The sequence below is a fragment of the Oculina patagonica genome, chromosome 11, assembly GCF_052425735.1.
Source record: "Oculina patagonica isolate OP01 chromosome 11, crgOcupat, whole genome shotgun sequence".
In the NCBI taxonomy this organism is placed as follows: Eukaryota; Metazoa; Cnidaria; class Anthozoa; order Scleractinia; family Oculinidae; genus Oculina; species Oculina patagonica.
This window is the reverse complement of record NC_135768.1, coordinates 18,749,331-18,769,504: the sequence shown is the minus strand read 5'-3', so window position 1 is coordinate 18,769,504 and position 20,174 is coordinate 18,749,331. Positions and strand designations below refer to the sequence as shown.

Genomic DNA, 20,174 nt, shown 5'->3' with positions numbered 1-20,174 from the left:
GATAATTGTTAAATATATAGCGATTACAGAATAAAATAGTATAGAATAGAATAGAATAGAATAGAATAAGGTTTATTGAGTTCCTCAAAAGTATCTTCATACTCAATTCACAAGATTTTTAAAATAGAAAAATGTTTATAATTTACATGGTAAAAATTAAAATAAATTATCAATCGGGCTTACCTCAAAAGTACTTGATTGAGCCCCAGGGGTCCACCCTGCCCTGCCAATGTACAAAGCACTGTAGGAGGGGAGGGTAAGGTCGCCAAGGGGTCCAAACTTTGTCTCAATCTCCTTACAGTCGTGGTAAAATGTAACGCCATCTTGCCTTACACTGAACGCCAGCCGCGTCCATTTACCGGTTATATCCGGCACAGTGAATTCAAAAACAGTTTTTGTCTTTCCGTTGCTTGCACGAATCAAGCTGACTGTTGTGCCCTCGCTGAAAGAGGCACTTCGAATCTCGAGCCCCAAAATGACATCACCTCTGCGGTAATGTGGCAAAATAGCAAATATGACACCATGTTCAGCACGTTTTGGGCGAATTGCCACAGTAATGGAAAATTCTTTGAAGAATTGTTTGGGAAATATATAGCGTGCAAAGCGTCCAACATTCGCTATGGACCGGAAGTGAAAAGCAGGTGTTGTGTGGGGTCCCTTCGTGAGTGATACTCCAAGCGGAAGTGGCTCTCCTATCGTTCCAAGTAAGTCAATCTCTGTAAGACTGCTGTCCGGAGCCCCTACGAGATATTCAAGGTTATTATAACGTGGCGTCTTTAACCCCCAAATAAATTGTAAATGTCCCGACTCTTTTATGAAGGGGTCGGAGGTGCTCGTCGTCTCGCTTAGGAATGTAAATTACGGATTTTGGTCTCACTTGGGGTGTTCAGGACAGAACGCTGAAAAAATTTAGCCGTCAAGGTCTCGTCAAAGAAGCTACGTCGCGATATTTTAAGTCATTTTTCTGTTAACTTTCAAATTAAAGGAAACCTCAAAATAACAGTTTTTTTTAACAGAAAAGCAACAAACGAGTAATTAAAAGGCGAAAATAACCAACAATGGTTTCGACTGATAATTTTTTTTGCAAAATGTGTTGTCCGTGGCGTAGCACCTTTAAAATAAGTTATAAATGTCCCTGGGGAAGAGAACTCTTATATGAAGGGTCGGAGATGCTCGTCGTCTCGCCTATACCATGTAAATTATGCATTTTGGTCTCACTTAGGGTGCTCCGGACAAAACGCTAAAAATGTGTACGAGTCAAGGTCTCGTTAAGGGTTGCACCTGAAGAAATTACAAACCGTCATTCCTCGATTGCGATCTAGACCGTTCAGGCATAAAAATGGTATCTTTTAGGGGTCAAAAAAGCTTGGGCAATGCCCAGATTGGTCTCCTTTCAAGGTTTAACGCAAATATTCCGACAAGCATCCCCGTCAGATTGATATAGGAGACCTCCCCCCGGGTAAGTATCTTACACTTGACTGCAAAAAAATAAAGAAATGTTTTCACTTGAACAACAAATGTTCAACACACGACTTGATGTCATTTTGTCTCGTAGCTCCGTTGGTAGCACAACCGAAGATCACTTATAGCGGTCATAATCCTCTTTGCTTGGTGTAGTTACGTTTCTTAAGTGGGACTGACACTCAAAAAACAGTTTCTGAGTTAACTAATCAAAATTCTAGTTTTTTCGAAGTTTTTGTTTCCTGTATTTTTCGTTACAGTAAAAACCCGCGTATAAGAACCTGCTTTTTTAGAGTTTGGCAAACAGGTTCTTTATTTTGGGGTACTTACTGGCATTTTTTAGCTTCCCTGTGCATTCTTGATCTCTAAAGACATCCTTTTTGATAAAATACAGTTATTGTATTATAAATAAAATAGTTTAACCCCACATATAAGAACCTTTTGGGGTATAAGGAAGCAAATTTCTGCCAGGAGGTTCTTAATTTCTAGGTTCTTATACGCGGGTTTTTACTGTATCTCACTCTTTGAAAGATGATTCACAGGAAATACCCAACAACTTGAAAAAATCGCGTTAAATCGGCGTGAATAAAATAGTATTTAAAAAGGAGTAACCACGAGATAATCCCTATTTTGGTCCCCTGACTATAACTTACTAAAATACAGTCAACTCTCTCTTAACGGACACCTCTATAAGACGGACACCTCTTTAAGACAGACACCTGGTGTTGCTCTCTACCGTTTTTCAGACATTTTACACGAACTATAAACTCCCTATAAGACGGATACCTCTCTAAGACGGACAGTTGGAGCCGGTCCTGACGGTGTCCGTTTTAGAGAAAGTTGACTGTAATCTGCCATCTAAAATTTCAAAATTAAAATACGAATATGCGGCACTGAGGTACCGGCAGTAGAGGCAACTTTTATCCCGATAACTGAATTTCATAAGCGATAACTGAAACACGTTGCCATTGGCGAGGTCCGAACAGCGACTACCGAGATTTGGGCAGTTAAAACACTGGCTAAATTATTTGATCTCTTCTAGAATTTCATCTCTTCTAGAATTATACCGAGGTCAAGGATTTCCTCTTTACATGGTGAAGCTTCGTTTCTTAAGTGGGGCTAACACTCAGGACCCAGCTACTGGGCTGACCAATCTAAATTTCTAGTTTTTGCTTCCTGTGTATTACGTTATCTCACTCTTTGAGTTTGAAGGGGATTCACAGGAAATACCCCAAAACTCGAAAAAATCGCGTTAAATCTGCGTGCAAGCCCCAAAGACCGTAAGTACAGTAAATCGGCATTGAGAGGCCTCTTTCATCCAGCTAACTCAATTTCATAAGCGATAACTTAAACCCATGTCATTCGCGAGGTCCGAGCAGCGACTTCCGAGAAGGGTAGCTAAAACGTTTTTTTTTTTAATTATTTCTTCGAAAACGATCTCTAAGTATGTAAAGGCCTTATCTGTTCTGGAATAGACCAGGGCAAACTGAACAAGTTTTGGGGTTTGGAAATGGGATTTGTTTTCTAAGCGGCCTGCATTGACTAGTAAACTGACATATCAGTTCATAAATCGCACACAATATCACAAGTAAGAAACCCCAGGCAAGTAAACAACAGAAGTTCAAAGACGTTTTAGCTACCAATACCCGTATTTTTCACTGACTACACCACGGGTTAATTGAAGTGTCATAGTGCTGCTAGTACGCCACGACACAGTGTATTATTGCCCCGCTGAGAAATAACAGAAGTCCGACGAAGCGCACGAGAGTAAACACACTGACAAAGATCAACAAAATTGATCCGTCTCCGCGGCTGAGAAAATCCAAAAGACATCACAATCCAATTTAATTAATCTGATTGTTATTTTAACCTTTGACTCTAGATAAAAATTTTTCAATTACAAATTGAATCTTGTAGCTGTTTCGGAGAACATCTTGCTTTGTTATTTATAAACTGTATTCACAACGCGGTCTGTTTGTTTATCAATGTATGCAGAGAAAACGAAGGAGAGATCACAGTCGCCATCTTGAATTTTGAGCAAAATCTGGCGCGAAAAAGCGCGAGAACAGATCAACTCATTTCCAAACTTCCGCTCGTCGTTTCATTCTTTTGTCGACTGGGCGGGAAGAATAAGACAAGAACGGTAGTTTTTTAAAAGTGTTTTGGTGACAACTGATGTGCAAGAAGACATAGAAGGAAAATTTTAGATAACAAGAAGTCAAAATAAGCATTAGCCAAAATCATTTGCGCGTATTTCGTGCAGTTTTAGTTATCTTGGCTTAGATGCTTAAAGCAGGATTAAGCTCATAGTTAGGATGAGACCATTAACGTCAAAAGAAGGAAAAATACAGTTTTATTATTTACCAATGAGGATGTCTGTGTAAGTTTTTGTGGTTGTGCAGGTTTTGTAGACCTTGCCTAGCGCCTATCTAGATCTAAAACAGCACTAATTTTGAACAAGGCGAGAAACACACGTTTAAAAAACAAGACTAAAGGATGTGGAACGTCCAGGATTAGTTTACTTTCCGCAGGATTTGCTCTAATCGGTTTACGAATTACGGAAGCCAGTAGGACATTTCCAACCAAATGCGCAAAACAAGTGAGCGACTTCAATTGCGTGATTTAAGCAACGTGTTTTATAGATTGTTTCTTATAATATGAAAGATGTCTTTTATCTCGCAGCAAGTTCTTTACCTCTAGCTGTGCTAAAGGGGGGGGGGGGGGATAAAAAAGAAAGGAAAAAAAAAAAAAAAAAAAAAAAAAAAAAAAAAAAAAAAAAAAAAAAAACAAAAAAAAAAAAAAAAAAAAAAAAAAAAAAAAAAAAAAAAAAAAAGAAAAAAAAAGGGGGGGGGACCCCCAAAAAAAATTTTTTAAAAACCCCCCGTGTAAAACACACTTGGAAAGCATCAACTTGAAGACCTTGAGAGTCAAGGCCAAATTATTTAAGGCGAAGGTCAATTCATATCGGAAAGTGGAAAATCCTTTTTGTTCAGGGGAGAGATTGCGTCGATTACTGAATGTCTCATTCATTTTTAAGCCTTGACCTTTGCAGCTTTTAATGAAAGAACGGACAAGATGTGACATAACTAGCATGCATGTTTAAATTCTTTTGAAGCTTTTAACCTGTATCTTTAGTTGTTTGATATACGTTGAATTAAACATGGAAACGGCTTGTGGCTTAATTCAAAATTGTAACAGGACTGGATTCGATACTGACCTGGATTGTGGACTAGCTTTGGACTGGACTGCGGACTAGTGGAGTGTGGATTCTTCAGATTTCGTTGAGAACGCAAAACTACTGATGCGTCAATACTCTATATTTTCGCCAACATCCACAAAACAAAGCCGGTAAGAAGATCAATTCAAAAGATGGAATGCTACATTTCAGTTGATCGCACGGAAACAAAACCACGAAACAGGCATGTCTACAAATTCAACATGCCACAAGAGGAAGGAATTAAAACGGTGTTCTATAAAATTTTGTAAAATTTATTTTTCTTTTTTTTCGCCGGTTTTTTTTTCCCCCCCCCCCCCCCCTTTTTATTTTTTTTTTTTTTTTTTTTTTTTTAAAAAAAGCGGGGGGGGCCAAAAAAAAAAAAAAAAGAAAGGGGGGGGGGGGGAAAAAATATTTTAACCCGCTTGAAGCGAGAAATTTGTGAAAAAAGCGTGAAATGCGTATGTGTCAACTAGTTTTGTCCAAGATTGTAGCCTGAAGGAGAACGAAAATTCCTCCCATCCCAACCTGTTATCTAAACGATAAGCTTGGCTTATCCTAAAGGATATTCCCCGCAATATTGGTTTGACAATGTGGTCTTTTTGTTAGGCTTCCGCGTGCAGACTATCAATTCTTTGAAAATCTCCAGGAGTATACCATATTCTGATAACGCAAATGTGATATCACGTTCTACCACATTGTCTCTGACCTCTTGGGTTTTATTATATGGCAGTTAGCTTGGCGTTCAATTTTCTGCAACTAAGTCGCATGTTGTGTATTCCCTCAACGCAATTGACAATTTTAATGTCTTTTTTAATACGTTTTCGCTATATTTCATTGGCCGCAGTTCAATTTTCTCTCGATGAAGTTCAAAGATTTTCATATCGTAGACGTTGAGATAAAAGAAACAAGATATTCATTGTATCTTCGAGATCAGCGGTTGATGCGCGTAATTAAGAACCACGTCATGTTATCTACAACAATTTTGACAATTTTTAGCGCGCGGAAGCCATGTTTTGAAACATGTTGTCTAAAAACAAAACCATTTTCTGTAGAAATATATGGAATTGAATTTTTTTTAAATAATTTATTCTCTGATTACTGATAACTAATATCCTTGTAGGACAAATACATCGCTAAAGTTTAAACAATATATTTTTTATATAAACATACACATCTTAATTGCCCATCAACCAAACAAACAGATGTTTATTGAAATCCACAACAAAGAGAGAATGTGAAATTATCGTGGACTATTACTAACATGTAAGACAACCAGAAACGCAAAACGTTTAGATTGCCACGAAAAACAGCTACCAGCAAACGTCTTTGCGAAACAGCTAATAAATAAATGTTTACAAGATAAAAATCGTTAGGTGTACAGTTATGTGGTATATTCTAAGCATTTTGCAAGACCCGTTAGATAACAGTTTCACTCTAAGATTAGGTAGCGCTCGTTTCCTTCAAGGGATCAAAGTTTGTTTAAAGTAGTGTGGCTAAATGCAAGCAAGATTTTGGTTCATACTATGTAACATTTGTTTTTAGTTCGTATTTGATGCCACAATAAGCTGTAAAATACGTTATTTATAGCGGAGCCCATAAGATAAGGAATACATACGTCCATTTTCTCACGAAAGCACAACATTCAAACTCATGGAATATTTAAACATTTACCAGAAGTCGAAATATTTAAGGCTACAAAATTTTGAGATTGCCTGAACGGTCGAAAACGAAGTCAATTCAGGGATTATTTTTGAAGTTTGAATTGTCTACCAATAATTCTGATTGCGTGAACTTTTGCTAGCGACTTAACTTTTAATACTGTATGACACTTCCGGTCGTAAAAGGGTGAGCTACAGCAAGATTTGTAATTTTTACAAATTGAATTAAATACCAGATCAAGCTGGACATCGAAAGGATGTAAAAAAGAAATAAGTTGTCGGACTTATTATCAGGTATTAAAATACGGATAATATCGACTGATATTACATGCTACATATCGAATATGTATCGTTTTCACTACCACAGATGTAAGTTTTCAACTAGTAAAAAATGCCCTTAAACTAACAAGAGAATCATCTGAAATATTAATATTGGACTGACAAACAGGTAAATACGGATGATATCAACCGACTGCACATCTTCGTGCAACAAAAGTGCGTATTTTTTCATAATAAATACTGCAACCATAACAAATGTCAAATGGTAACCTGTGAACAAACCCTCTAAATTACCAGCATGAAAATATTACAAGTGACTCGCTTGTCGCCGACTAATAAAACATACGTTAACAGCAGGAATTAAACTTACGTTTAGACCGCTCAAGACGTGGCGACCGTGCTCGCCCCACTAACTCAGCATTGAGAACTCCCCATAACCATACACAACTTGATATAAGCAGAGGAATGAAAACGTTTGCAGATCCACGTTTCGGAACACCGATCCTCATTTTTCATGTTGGACTATCCGAGCACATACCTGCCGAATTTCTGGAGCAAATTAATCGTTACGACTATGTAGTTACGAAGGGCAAACAAGGGGCACGGTAGACGCAAGCGAGGGATATTTGATACTTTAATGCTGTCGGCGCTTACCCTTGACAATTACATGTGAACAGGTCGATTAATCCTTTAGTATATCAATAGCTTGAAGTTTTGGAGAGTTTCAACCTTCCAGAACCGTTTTTCTTTAGTTAAAGTCACTGCATGGCTATGCGTTAAAACTCTGCCATATTCCCACACTGATGGGAATCTAAACTCTCTTTTCAAAATCAATACATTGTTATACAGATAAGTAGTGAGAATTAAGGAATTAGTCAACAGAATTTGGCAAGTTCGATCGTCTATAAGTTCCACTAAATTCTTAAAACTAACATTGAAATAAATATCCAGCAATTATTAAGTTGAATTAATGGTTCAAGCCTATAAACTGAAAGGGTTACTATTAAAAATTGCGTTTAAAATTTTAGATCGTCAACTGATCGAGCGACTTTGCCATGTTGAAGACAGATGCGAGTTTTTCAAAGGAGAACACCGCGAGATTTTTATCTCCTAGATAAGAGTGCTTCACTCTTAAGAACAATCTGTTATTCACGTATACCGAGCTAAAGTTCACAAGAAATTCTGCTTCACGGACACGAAATAATTCCCTTTCACTCACGTCAAGAAAACATCAACAGATCGAAAACAAGTGTCTTACGACAGAAATAACATGTCTGCCAGACCAATGATTAGATGCCATTAAAGGGCGAATAAAGACAGATTATCATGATACCATTCATAGCTGCGCTTTTTGTAAACTTATCAGCGACACTGGACAGACATAGGCTCAATTTATTGACGTTATCTGCAGAGAAATGTTAACCGCGAAAGCAAATCCTCGGGAAAGAATTCAGAGTTGCGGGAGGTCAGTTTTGAATCTTGCCTTGTTAACGCATATTTTAATCAACACATTATTTGTTGTTGTAAACTTGTGCGTTTGTGGTGTTTATACAACGAGGCGAAAATGCTTCAGTGAGTGACGTTAGAGAATGCGTGAAACGATCGAAAGCTAACCCAAATCGCCCAAAACTCGATTTTCGACCCGTAGTTTTGACCTTGAATTCTGCTCGAAAGGCATCACTACACCAAAAATCCTGCAGTTCGGCCAGTTAAAGGTACATGTTCACAGATGGGAAAATAATCGAATTGTTTTTTGTGTTAACCCTTAAAAAAACAGACGATCAAAAAATGTCTTTGCATTGAACCGCAAGAACACCAGAAACATCTAAAATCCCCGAAATCCGACAAAAAATAAGACGTTAAATTACATTCCTGGTGCATTTTTCTGTCTATGAGTCGTTACTACTCTGGCAGTATGCTTTGGTTCATTTTTTCCACTTTTATTGTTGTGGACAAAGACTCTTAGACAGGGCCGTAGGAGTAGGGGGGGGGGGCCGGGGGGGCCGTGCCCCCCCCACTTTTTTGGGAAAAATTTAAGTAGAATAGGTATAAACAGCTCGTAACAGTCGGGTACAGTATATTTAATTTAGAGTTTAATAAGTATCCGAGGCGAAAATGTGTATTGTAAAAGCATTTTAAGTTCAAATGTCTGTTAAATTTCCTTCTGGGAGCCAGAGATGTCAGTCGAGTCCACACTTCTTGCTAATTTTTTTTTACTGCAAATTTTTGGGCTTGCGTTACGTTTTCCGCTGAGTTCGTTTCAGTGACATATCCGATTTCTCTTTCTGCCACGTGCACGGTCGGCTTACAACTGTTTCAGTTGCTACCTTCTATTTGGCTGCTTTTATCGACGATATTGACATCTGTTTTTTCCTGCTGCTGTGTATTATATTGGTTTGAGGTAGGTTATCGTCACGACAAGTTTATATTTTAAATGTTTTTTTTTAATGATATCATATAACCGAGGAAAATATTTACAACAATAAAGATTCAAAAATGGCTTCAAAATGGCTTGAAAGTTACATCAAAGTGCGCTAGGCTAGCGGTAAGTTAAGATAAGGCAACTACCGGTAACTACGAAAGCCGAGAAGGGACTTCCGACTTCCGACTTCGGACTTCGGACTTCGGACTTCCGACTTCCAAGTAACTAGAGCGATGATAAACCGATGGGCGTTACTCAGCAGTTACAAACTACAGGGCCATTACCTCTCTTCAACCCAATGCCACGAAAATGAATTAGATTTAAATTCAGAAATGAACTTATGTGCGAAATTTGTGTATCAGGATTCGTTTTGGAAACGATAAAAAGACAAAAGCCAACGCAAATCAGAACGGTTACCCAATATACACTGCAACGGTAAGGAATGAATGTGCCTAATAGCAAGTGTTAAACACAAGTGATGCCAACATGGCAACATCTAAATTCTTCTACCTGGTCTCCACTAGTTTCCTATATTAGTAGAAGGGAGAATTAATTTAATAACAACTGTGAAATTTTAAGAGGTTTAAAGAAGGGGTAGAAGAAAGAAAATTTTTGGAACAACACCAGACTGTTGATCCCCACGCGCAAGAGCACCCCAGGTTGTCAGGGGCCTAGCACCTATTTGGTGTCCACCTACTACTTTTTACTTCGAATTCTTATTTTAAATCTACATTAAATCTTCAATATTACTTATTTTGCAACATTTTAATAATCCTTCGAGAAAAACAATTTTCTTTCAAACATCACCTAAAATTTTATAAAACATCCCAAAACATAGATTCGTGTAATGAGCTTAGAGTTTCTGGATTGCTTGAAACGCGTGTATCCTCGTCTAAGTGATTGACTTTCTTCTTCCCATTATACCTTATGATTGACATTGGAAGGAGAAAACAGATCTTGATCAAGTTGAGTTGTTGCTCATCCTATAAACGTCAATCTCGTTTTTTGTTTACGATCTTTCATAAGAAGATTTTTTCGATAGTCATCGCATCCGGTTAATTTACTTTTGACAAAACTAAACCCGTAAGCGCCTTGAGAGTTCTTTAATTCAAATCGTTTTTAATGGCCTCCCGTACCAGAGAAAGAGAATATTCATATTCACTTGACCAAAGATAGCTTATGAGCGAGGTCATTAGGTTTCTTTCTCTAATTATTAGCAATGAAAAACTCATTTACCGATGAAATCTTGGCCTGCAAATGACTTCTGCATTTTTTGACTCTAATTATATTGTAAGACTAAAATCCCTATTCATGTATTTCCCAGCGCACAAAGTCATATACAATATCTCAACGCGAAATGCGACTGCACTAAGGAATTAATTGGATTTAAAAAAAAACGCCTGACCCCTAATTGCATCTGAACTATAGGGCGTTATCCAATTATTTGCCTAATGGGACCCACACAGTCCTATTACATATACAAAATGGGCCAAAATTTGATTTCCGGTCGGCTGGCAAAACTCAAGATGAGCTCCATGCATCCATTTTAACCTCTTCTACTGTTGCCGCCTTACGGCTCGTAGTACGTTGAACCCTGCTATTTCGAAGCGTCAGGGGAAACAGGTCGAAATAGCGAGAGTTCAAAATAGCCAATAGTAAATGACTAAAAGGCAAATCCAAGGGAAATGTACCCTGGGTGCCAGAGGGTTTTTTTTGCGACGACAAAGAGCGGCGAAGCAAAAAAGAAAAAAAAACCCTCTGGCACCCAGGGTAAGGGAAATGGGTTTCAGTTCAAAATATCGGGGAATTCGAAATAACCGAGTTCGAATTAGCGGGGTTCAACTGTATTTATTTAGTGTCCGTCTTTTCTGCAGTTTTAGCTGTATTTGGAGGTTTCGCTTCAAGACCAAACTTTTGAAAAAGAACAGTTTTTGTGTAACAGAATCATCTAGTTTTAAAACCAGATTGAATGTAACAGAACTAGAAAAAAAAAATCTAAAATAGAGTGACCTAAGCTCTTTTACACCAACACCGCAGCCTAGCCTCTTAAAATTTAAGACGTAGCCCCTTAAAGATTAGTTTGTACGTAACTGAATCACTAATGAGAACAATCCATTCCAGACGGAACAAACACTCATTATTTCCGCCCGCCTTTCGCCCAGTACAGTCAGTCTTTTCACAAGAAAACGTCAACATTTCCCTTCAGAAACGGAAAAAGGGCTGGGAACGGATAGAAACACCTTTCCGAAGTTCATTGGACACTTGAGCCGAGATTTCAAAAAAGAAAAACGACGTTGTTTGGTGATGTTAATTTTTGAGTCAGTGTTTTGGGTTAAGGGTTTCGTTAGGGTCTAGGTTTAGTCTAAACGTTTGCGATTTACACTAAACAGATTGTTAAATCAACAAAAATCCCACGCATTTTTTTTTTTTCGTAAATTGTACAGTGTTTTAACCAATCAGAAAGAAGGGCAGACGAACTAATGATATCGTTAATGCATCAATCAAAACTATAGAAGCAAAATACTTCTGAGAATTTACCAGAGCTAACCCAGGGCTTATAGCTTAAAGCTCTTTTTGTTTTTAGGTGGTTGACGGTAGGACTTGATATTGGGCGAAAATATTGTGCTCTAGGTCGTCAGTATCAGCATCAAAAGTTTTAAGACATACCGCAATGATTTGATTAATGGAAAAACAAGCTCGGGAGCTGAAATGATTAAAGCAATAGGATTCTTCAAAGTTATGAACCGACAAGTAGTGCACCTTTCTTTGCAAGAAGAAACCAAGTGCATGCAGCATGGTTAGAAAAAAAAACTTTAATTCCAACTTGTCCTTCGAAGAAGCAGCTCTCAAATTTTGCTTGCCTGGGGCAGTCACATGTCTGCCTTGGTTTACATATTTTACGATTTAGTGGGCAGACGACTTGCCTGGGCTCTTTTCCATCGGGCAAATAAGAATGAAAAGTTGCAGGAAAATTTACTTGTCTCGGACGACCGGACGGCACTGTCTTCTAGCCTGTGTTTTACAGGTTGAGCCGGAATGCATATAACTGTTCTTTGTTATAATGAAACAACTTCTTCAAAAAGAAACCAAACAGTCCCAAGAAATAAAATTAGGATTTTAACAAGATCAGAAGCCATAACCTTTGTGGTACACGTTGCAATATTCTACCAACGGACCTACGAGAAGTTGTTAAGGCAAACTTTAAATTAATACTGTAACACTAACCTCTTTCTTTGCATTTCCACTTGTGAGTGCCATCTGCTTGAAGCACGAAGAAGCAGAAATCTGGTTTTAGAGGACCATCTAACGAAGAGAAAGAAAACGTAACATTAAAATGAATAAACCATTCCGCAGGTTAAGTGTGAATACATCTTTCAAGCGCTCGAGCTCATTCTTAATGCGAGGTGCTAATAGATGATAGCATACAAAGCCCTTGCACGGTATAAGATGACGCCACGTGACGTCATCATGCAAAGATGACGTCACGTTACGTCATAACGCGTGGAGGCAATATGATGTCTTCATTGCAATTTAAAGTGAAAGGTCTAAAGACACTGGTTTAGAGTGTGGAGCGTAAAATCAAACTGTGGAGCGTGCAATAAAAGAGTGTGGAGCGCGCAATAAATATAGATTACTCCATAGAAAGTGCGACGTACGGATTTTTATTCACGAGTTGCAAAACTTTGGAAAAACGAACGAGTGAGCGAAGAGAGCGAGTGAGTTTTCCAAAGTTTTGCAACGAGTGAATAAAATTCCGTAAAAAGCACTTTCTATGCTGTGATTTGTTTATTATATACATAACGAGAATTCAACCATTGTAAACTTGACGCAATTTTTCTCGTAAGTTAATTCATAAACCTTTTACATATTACAGTTTGACCGTAGAGGGAGGAAAAACAAAGCAGCAAAATGCGCATCGCTTTCCAAGCGAAATCACTTTTAACCAAATTCGAAAAATTACTGCCAACCAAAATCTCCTGAAAAAACTTTATTTAATTAAACACGTTGCGTTACTTTTTGAAAGTAAAACTTTTCGTATTGCATCGAGTAAGCGTCGCCACCGTGACAAGCGAAGCAACTAAACACGCAGGCGAATTTTGAACAGAATTGTGACAACACAAGGAGTCGGTTAATTAAGCAATAATTGCGACGTAAGTCCACATTCAGAAATACAATCTACTTTACCATGGTGTTCCAAAGAGTGCTTGAATATTCTTAGAAAGTCTGCGGATGCGTTGCAAGTTTGAAAGAAATTCTTGTCCGCCGGCTTCGCTTTCATTTATCAATAAACTTACTTCGCTTGTCTTCGCTCCGCCTTTGAAGAATGATTTTTATCGTTATCATCTCATTACTATATCCTTTCGATTTTGCTTAGCGAGTTCCTGTTTGCTTGCCTTTCCATAAAGTTCTCTTTATTAAGGAACAAATCGTGTAGCCATGTTTTCCAAACATAAACTGCCGTCGGGAGCAAACTTGCCGCTCGCTGGTCAACCTTGTTGGAAACCATTTGAGTTCGCGTGCTCTGATTGGTTGGGTCGTTCTACTCTAGATGCTGATTGGTTATATTTTTCACATGTGAAGAAAGCTATACGCGAAACTGATTGGACGTATCGCTTTTCTCACATGTGAAATATAGCAAATATAGAAATCTATTTGCAAGGCTTATTGCCCAAAATTCTCGCTATATATGTAATAAAAGAGTATATGAAGCATGGAATAAAGGAGTGTGGAGCGTTCAATAAAAGCTCTATTTGGAAGGCTCGCTGTCCAACAAAGTTCGTTTTAATATGAACAAATATAGCGCAGTAAGTACACACGCAAAGAATGAAAATATGAATTCTGATATGTAGACAAGGCCCTATTTTACCCTCCCTCTGCCCTCGACGTTCCTTTGTTTGCCACTTCAGAAACAAAAAGGAATCTGAAACGTGACATCTCGCAGTCGCTTGTAAGACCGTTACTGGGGAATATACGATTCTTGATGCAACACAAGACTCACCTCTGATTTCTTCTTGTTTATAAAGTGGCGAATTGCTAGCGTAAGCTCACCGAATGGTTTGCATTTTTTCTCAGTCTTGAACGTTGTTTTTTGGATAGGATGGTAACAACAACATAGTATCTTATCAACACGTTTCCACGCAATACAACAAAGTGTTTTTACATGATGTTCTGCAAGTTGCAGTTAGCTTTAAACACAAAGGGAAAACAAGTGAATAAATGAAAATTTCCGCTTCAAAACGCAACCGTGTCGACAATTTAGATTTATTCAAATAAATGCAGTAACGAGATAGTTATTTTGCGTTCCTACAAAAGCCTTCATTTCCAACAATGGATACCGGTATGGGAACACGGTCACTTGACGCAAATCCATTAACCTTTACAGGTACAACTTTAAGACCGCTTTTCCTTTCCATTAGCGACTGTTTTAATCAAGCTCAAATTAAAAATGAACCATTTATGTTTTATTTATTGCTCCTTGATGTTGACCAAAGGAAATGTTGATGATAAAATTTGACCAAAATGAAACAAAGGGAACTAATCAAAAAGAATACGAGCAGAGTTCTAAATTTCTACCTATTCGTTACTTTTTAGAACAAATCAAAGAAGAACTTTCATGGCAAAAAAGGAAAAGTCACCAAGACGAAACATCTTGACCGAAAACGAAATTCTCTCAAGCGGGATTATGCAAAATGCACAAAAAACAAAGAAGAATTTGGACGATGCACAATACAATGGACTTCTTGCGGAATTTTTACTTAATTTTTTATGCTTGGTGGCGCAATCATGTAATATATCAAACACGAGAGGCAGTGTTTCATCGGGATATCCAAACACCGAGAAGAGAGTTGAAAATACGACGCGCAGCGGAGTATCTTTGACGAAATTCGAGGTGTTTGGATAGCCGATGAAACACTGTCTCGAGTGTTAGATATATCCTTTCAATCGAAACAAAAACAATGGAGTAAACAGATAAATAAAATCGTAAAAATCTATGCTAATTAAGATCGGGTATCCAGACCACCGTCACGGTAATGATTTTCTTTGTGTTAATCTGATGAATTATTAATGAGTTGAGAAGGGACATTTAACAATCGATAAAATCTGAACGGACTAAAACGTGAGAGATATTCCGAGGAAACACAATTCATTCTGCAACAGGCAGTAAAGAGCAATGACGCCAATTCAGCAGCTCTTCCTCTTGCTATGTTTCTTTGCTGTCGTTGTGAAATCTGAAGTAGGGAACGACTTTAGCAAATGCAACCAATTCTTTTACAAAGGAATCCCTCCAAAACTACAACGCCATTTCGCACAACCACCGAAAAACATCTGCCAAGTGTATCAGAATCAGTATCATGACTTTGCCACACTTTACAGTACAAGCTTAAGGATCCCTTTGTACTCCGCCTACACGTTACCCGATCCTTGCCAAGGTCCTCAGCCAAACAGGAGGTCCTTATGGTTTATTGAGCCCCAGGGGAGATTTTTGTATCATTTGGCCATTCAGGGCAAGAAATTAACTTTTTTGTCCAGTAGCCACTTGGCTCCTAAATATTTTAGAGTGGTAGCCAAATCCAAAAATTTCAAAAAAAGTAAAAAACATTTTTACTCTGCCATTTTAGTAGATAGACCCTTTAAAATTGATTATTTTCTCCTTATTTGCATTAATTTCAATCTCGAATGGCTTTTTGTGTACGCTATATGAAGCACAAGAACTGCGAAGACTTTTGGTGACCTAACATGAGGTACGAGATGAAACCGCTGATCTTAATAATGTTGGCGCATGTACAACGTACGCATCACGCGTGGAGCAAACAATCTATAATGTTTTTGACTTTATAAATGGATTTAAACATTTTGAATTGAGCCTGTAGTAAACGCACCAGCAATAACACTTTGTCGTACGGTGAAACTAATTTATTCTTAACGACACGAATTCAAACTTGACACAATTACCGGTGGTTTCTAGGACATAAATAAGAAAATATATTACACTTCAGACTGAGAACGGCAGAGATGACGGAATACAACAAAGGAAATACGTACAAACGAAAGAAACGACATTTACCTGACGATTAGGATACGTAAACTTGAACGTGAACTTAAACTTGAACCGAACTGGTAGAACGTTGAAACAAATATACATAAAGAGCGCGAAAAACTTGCTATATATGTACATATCCGCGGTGGGCTGGGCCGAGTTCACGGCCGTAAGGGATTGGTTCTAACAGAGCCATTTTGCCTTGTAAACTTCAATACAACACGAAACACCAAAGCAAATTCATTGTGTGACTGTTTTCATGGCTGTCGAAACTGAGAAAGGAAGTTGCCTGCCTGTAAAAATGTCGCTCGATTGGAAAGCACATGACAGATTTTCTAAGGCCATCCCAATAAAATGTTTTGTTTCCCATCGCCTCTTCTCTTGTGATGGTGGGTCGGTCGGTCGGGCAGAAAAAAAAAGAAAAAAAGATGGAACGCTTGAATGAAGAAAGCCTCGGGTCACGAATGCGAAAAGGTGGCTATTTCGTTCGTTATTTCCGTTATTCTTTCTTTAATCAAAATTAAAAGCAAGGACATCACATAATGTCAATTGTTGTTGATAAGACAAGATCGTGTGCTTGTAAATTAAAGTACTTGCTTCTTTGACTAGTGAATCTGCAATTTTTTTTTTTACTTTTTGAAAAAAATGGGTCGGTCGGGCGATGGGAAACGAAATATTTTATTGGGATGGCCTAAGGTTTTCTGACAGGTAAATCACATTCTTATAATGTTTAGCTGAGATGTTATACCTTTTTATAAAGCAAGTTTTTTTGTGAAGTGTTTTTTTTTGTTATGAATTATGCAATACTTGATGAAATGAACGATTGGATGTGGTTTGACTGAGGACGATAATGCAATTCTCCTCGCCAATTTGGTGACTAATTTTCAGGATTAGGTCGCCAAAGTGAAAAATCAGGAAAAATAGGCTTCGAAAAACGTGGAATTCATTATCACAAGGAAGGACTAAGATAAAAATTCTAAAAAAATGCCATTTCGTTTTTGCAAACAACATCGAGAGACTTTATCAATAATGGTGGGTGCCATATAAAGAACTGCTCCCATCCTACAAAAGCTTCACAGGCACACACTGAAGCTTCATCCACAGGCTGCAAAGCTATGACCACCTTGAATGGCAAAGCTAACAGGACCATATGAAAGTACTATCGAAAAGCTTTAATTTGAATGAACACACACTAGGGCAAAAACCCAGTGTTCGATCCTAGACAAAGAGCGGTAATCGTTAGAACACCACCCTATTCATGTGTAAATGTGCCTAATCCTTATGAAACTGTTGTCTATTTCTGTTTCTGCTTTAAACAGCTCTCTGATACGATGGGTCAGAGGAATATCCAGACAGCCGGGCATGCGCAGCAAAGGATGAAAGTAGTACAGGCCATCAACGAAGACTACGAAAACACTGGTTACGATAGGGGTCACCTCAACCCAAACTTTTACCAATGTAACGATAGCCGTACAGCAACTTTCACTCTCACAAACGCAGTTCCACAAGACCCATGCTTCAATCAGCAGTCATGGAAGAAAATGGAAGAGGTCTCAATGGATACGTTGAGACAAAACTGCGTTGGGGCTTTGCGATACTTTGTCACCGGCGTAGTTAAAACAAGAACGAGAATTCCAAATGAAGAGCATAAGACCCAGGAAAATCCAAATAGAGATTTAAATCGAGTGACTGTCCCCAGTCACATGTGGACAGCGGCGTGCTGTTACGATCCAACCAATCAGGGCAATGGGTTTTCGTTTGCTTACATAGGAAAGAACGCCCCAGACTCTATTGTAGAAATTATATCCGTGAGTAAACTTGAGGCAAAACTAGTTAGTAATGATCTCGGGATCGATCGCTATCAAAGTGCAAAAATTTTTACAGATGATTGTAACGAGAATTCGCAAAAATCAAAGGACATGCGAGCTCGCGTTTCGGTTCCCATGGACAAAAGAGTGGCAAATACATTGGATAATTTGAGCAGAGTGGAACAGTCAACTATTCCCTTAAAGAAAAGGAAACTCGTTCACCAGGCAGTGGGCATGTTAGCAAGCGACAAAGTCGCTGCATACGACTATTCCTTTGCTAGAATGGACCTTGGTATAACTTTAAGAAGAAACAATACCTTGTTAAACAAGACAAGAGAGTTGCTACTAGATAAAAACGCTAGCTTGTTGCTTTATAGAGCACACGATTTGACGCCAGTTACGAGACCCGTGCACATCCAGGAGTCCGATGCATTTGGTATTCATACAGGTTCTACCAAACAAGACAAGAACATAACAGTATCAAGAAGCATAGGAAACGTATCTACACGCGCTGGATGATGACAAACAGGGAGGTACTAATGATCAAGCCGATACTCCGGTAGAAGACGAATACTTGATCGTTCCAAATCTTTCAGCGGCAGACTCGGAGGTAACAATTAATGGTGACCGCTGCATAAATTCCAGCTGCAGCGTTAATGGGGGAACATTTTACAGATCGTGTTACACGGACTGGCTGAAAAATGAAGGGCCATGCTGTGTTTCGGAATGTACCAGTTCCGAGGAGTTTGCAAGGAACATTCAGACTTGTTTCACAATAATCGCGGAGCTTCCAACTCGGACGAGAAAGCATGTTCCAGCAGATTCTCCGCTATCGCTGTTTCGGGAAAACCCTGCCTAGCCGGGCACGAATGTGGTCTCCATGGATACAGTTACTACTGGTGCTACGTTGATATTGCAAAGAATTGGGATTACTGCTGTCAACCCCCCCCCCCTCTATGGCACGCGTGCGCAAAGTACGACGAAACCTATATAGTGAAACCGTGTTATGCGGGTCAAACTAAGGAATCAAAATGGCAATATTGCTATTACTAAGCCTAATGTAAAGGCCATCCAGTCGAGTAAGGCAATTATTTAATAATATTTATTTTTTAATTTTTATTTTATATTTAAATAATAATATTGAAAAATGTGGTTTGGGAATTTATAAAAAGAATGAGATTGAGGGGAAAGCGCACATACGCAAACCTGGACATATCTGATCCAGTAGGGGTGGAAATTACCTGTTTGATTAATCTACAGCCCATCCAAGTTATCACAAATACAACATTATCACTATAATTTGAGTTTAAGAAATAAGAGTACGATACATGCCAAGAGGACGCCTTGATTTAAATGTGAGCTATGTTGAACAGTTTTGACTTCAGGATGTATGGATGGATAATGGTTACAGAATTAAAACCACTTTAACTATTGTTATTACTCAATTAACTTGTTGATACGTATCCGACATGTAAAGTCAAAGACTCAAAAGATAGGCATAATAAAATGATGTGACCGGTCAATTGAAAGTATAATGCTCGTTTCGTTTGAGTCTAAGTGAAATGAGTAAATTACTCATTTTTAAAGAGAAAAATGAGACGATGAAAGCAAGTCATTTGGTACATTATTTCCCACGTTGTCATTGGTGTAACTGAAGTACAGAAAATAAATTTCTGATAAGACATTTACGTGTATTTATGTTTGATTATTATATAGTTAAAGCTTCTTAAGATATAACGCGTGCTGTGATTGGCTAATAGTCGGGACCGGATTTTCCGCGATTTTATTCTCGACTGGCTGGCAAAACCCGGGCAACATTATATGGCAAAGTGCCATATAATAAACTTTGTACAGTCAACTCTCGCCTTGCGGACACCCCGCTATGGCCGACACTCGCCATTACGGACAAATCCAGATCCCCGACGAAAGGTTTGACTGGAAATGACTCCCGCTATTACGGACTCCCGCTATACGGACACTAAACGACGCCCCGAGCGTGTCCGCTTTAACGAAAGTTGACTGTATTGAATTTCAATAGCTTAGGACCGTACTGGAGAATATCAACCTTAGACTTTCTTGTACGGACCCATTCCCGGCCCCATAGCCCTTTTCGTTTCTCTCAGCCGGCAGTGCCTTGGCAAGAGAAACGAAGGGCTCTGGGACATAGAATTTTTGAATTAACTCGATTTTTTGATTGGTTGTTTGGAACAAAGAAATCTTGAACGGTAGTCAAAACGCCAAGATTCTCTCACACACCCCACGAAAAAAAAAAAAAAAGGGGTTCAAAAAA

The 20,174-nt window shown here is 38.5% G+C and overlaps 2 protein-coding genes across 2 annotated transcripts in view; one reads left to right on the top strand and one right to left on the bottom strand.

The window, feature by feature from the left end:
- LOC144629725 (uncharacterized) overlaps window positions 1–20,174 on the bottom strand; it is a gene marked incomplete at its 3' end in the record, with an annotated part of 36,994 nt that overhangs the window by 6,302 nt on the left and 10,518 nt on the right. The window contains exons 5-6 of the mRNA XM_078487943.1: window positions 12,263–12,340; window positions 184–740 (exon numbers count right to left, since the gene is read on the bottom strand). Coding sequence (XP_078344069.1) covers window positions 184–740; window positions 12,263–12,340 — 635 coding nt within the window. The remainder of the gene's footprint in view (window positions 1–183; window positions 741–12,262; window positions 12,341–20,174) is intronic.
- LOC144631088 (endonuclease domain-containing 1 protein-like) lies at window positions 15,210–18,539 on the top strand. Its single transcript, XM_078489464.1, has 2 exons — window positions 15,210–15,528; window positions 17,394–18,539. Exons 1-2 carry the CDS (start codon window positions 15,210–15,212, stop codon window positions 18,401–18,403), a joined length of 1,329 nt encoding a protein of 442 aa, XP_078345590.1. The 3' UTR covers window positions 18,404–18,539.

Excerpts from the sequence above, each read along its gene's own strand:
- LOC144631088 (XM_078489464.1), top strand. The coding sequence starts at position 15,210 with ATGACGCCAATTCAGCAGCTCTTCCTCTTGCTATGTTTCTTTGCTGTC. Across the intron at positions 15,529-17,393 it reads CCAGGGGAGATTTTTGTATC|AGCTCTCTGATACGATGGGT; the intron begins ATTTGGCCATTC and ends TCTGCTTTAAAC.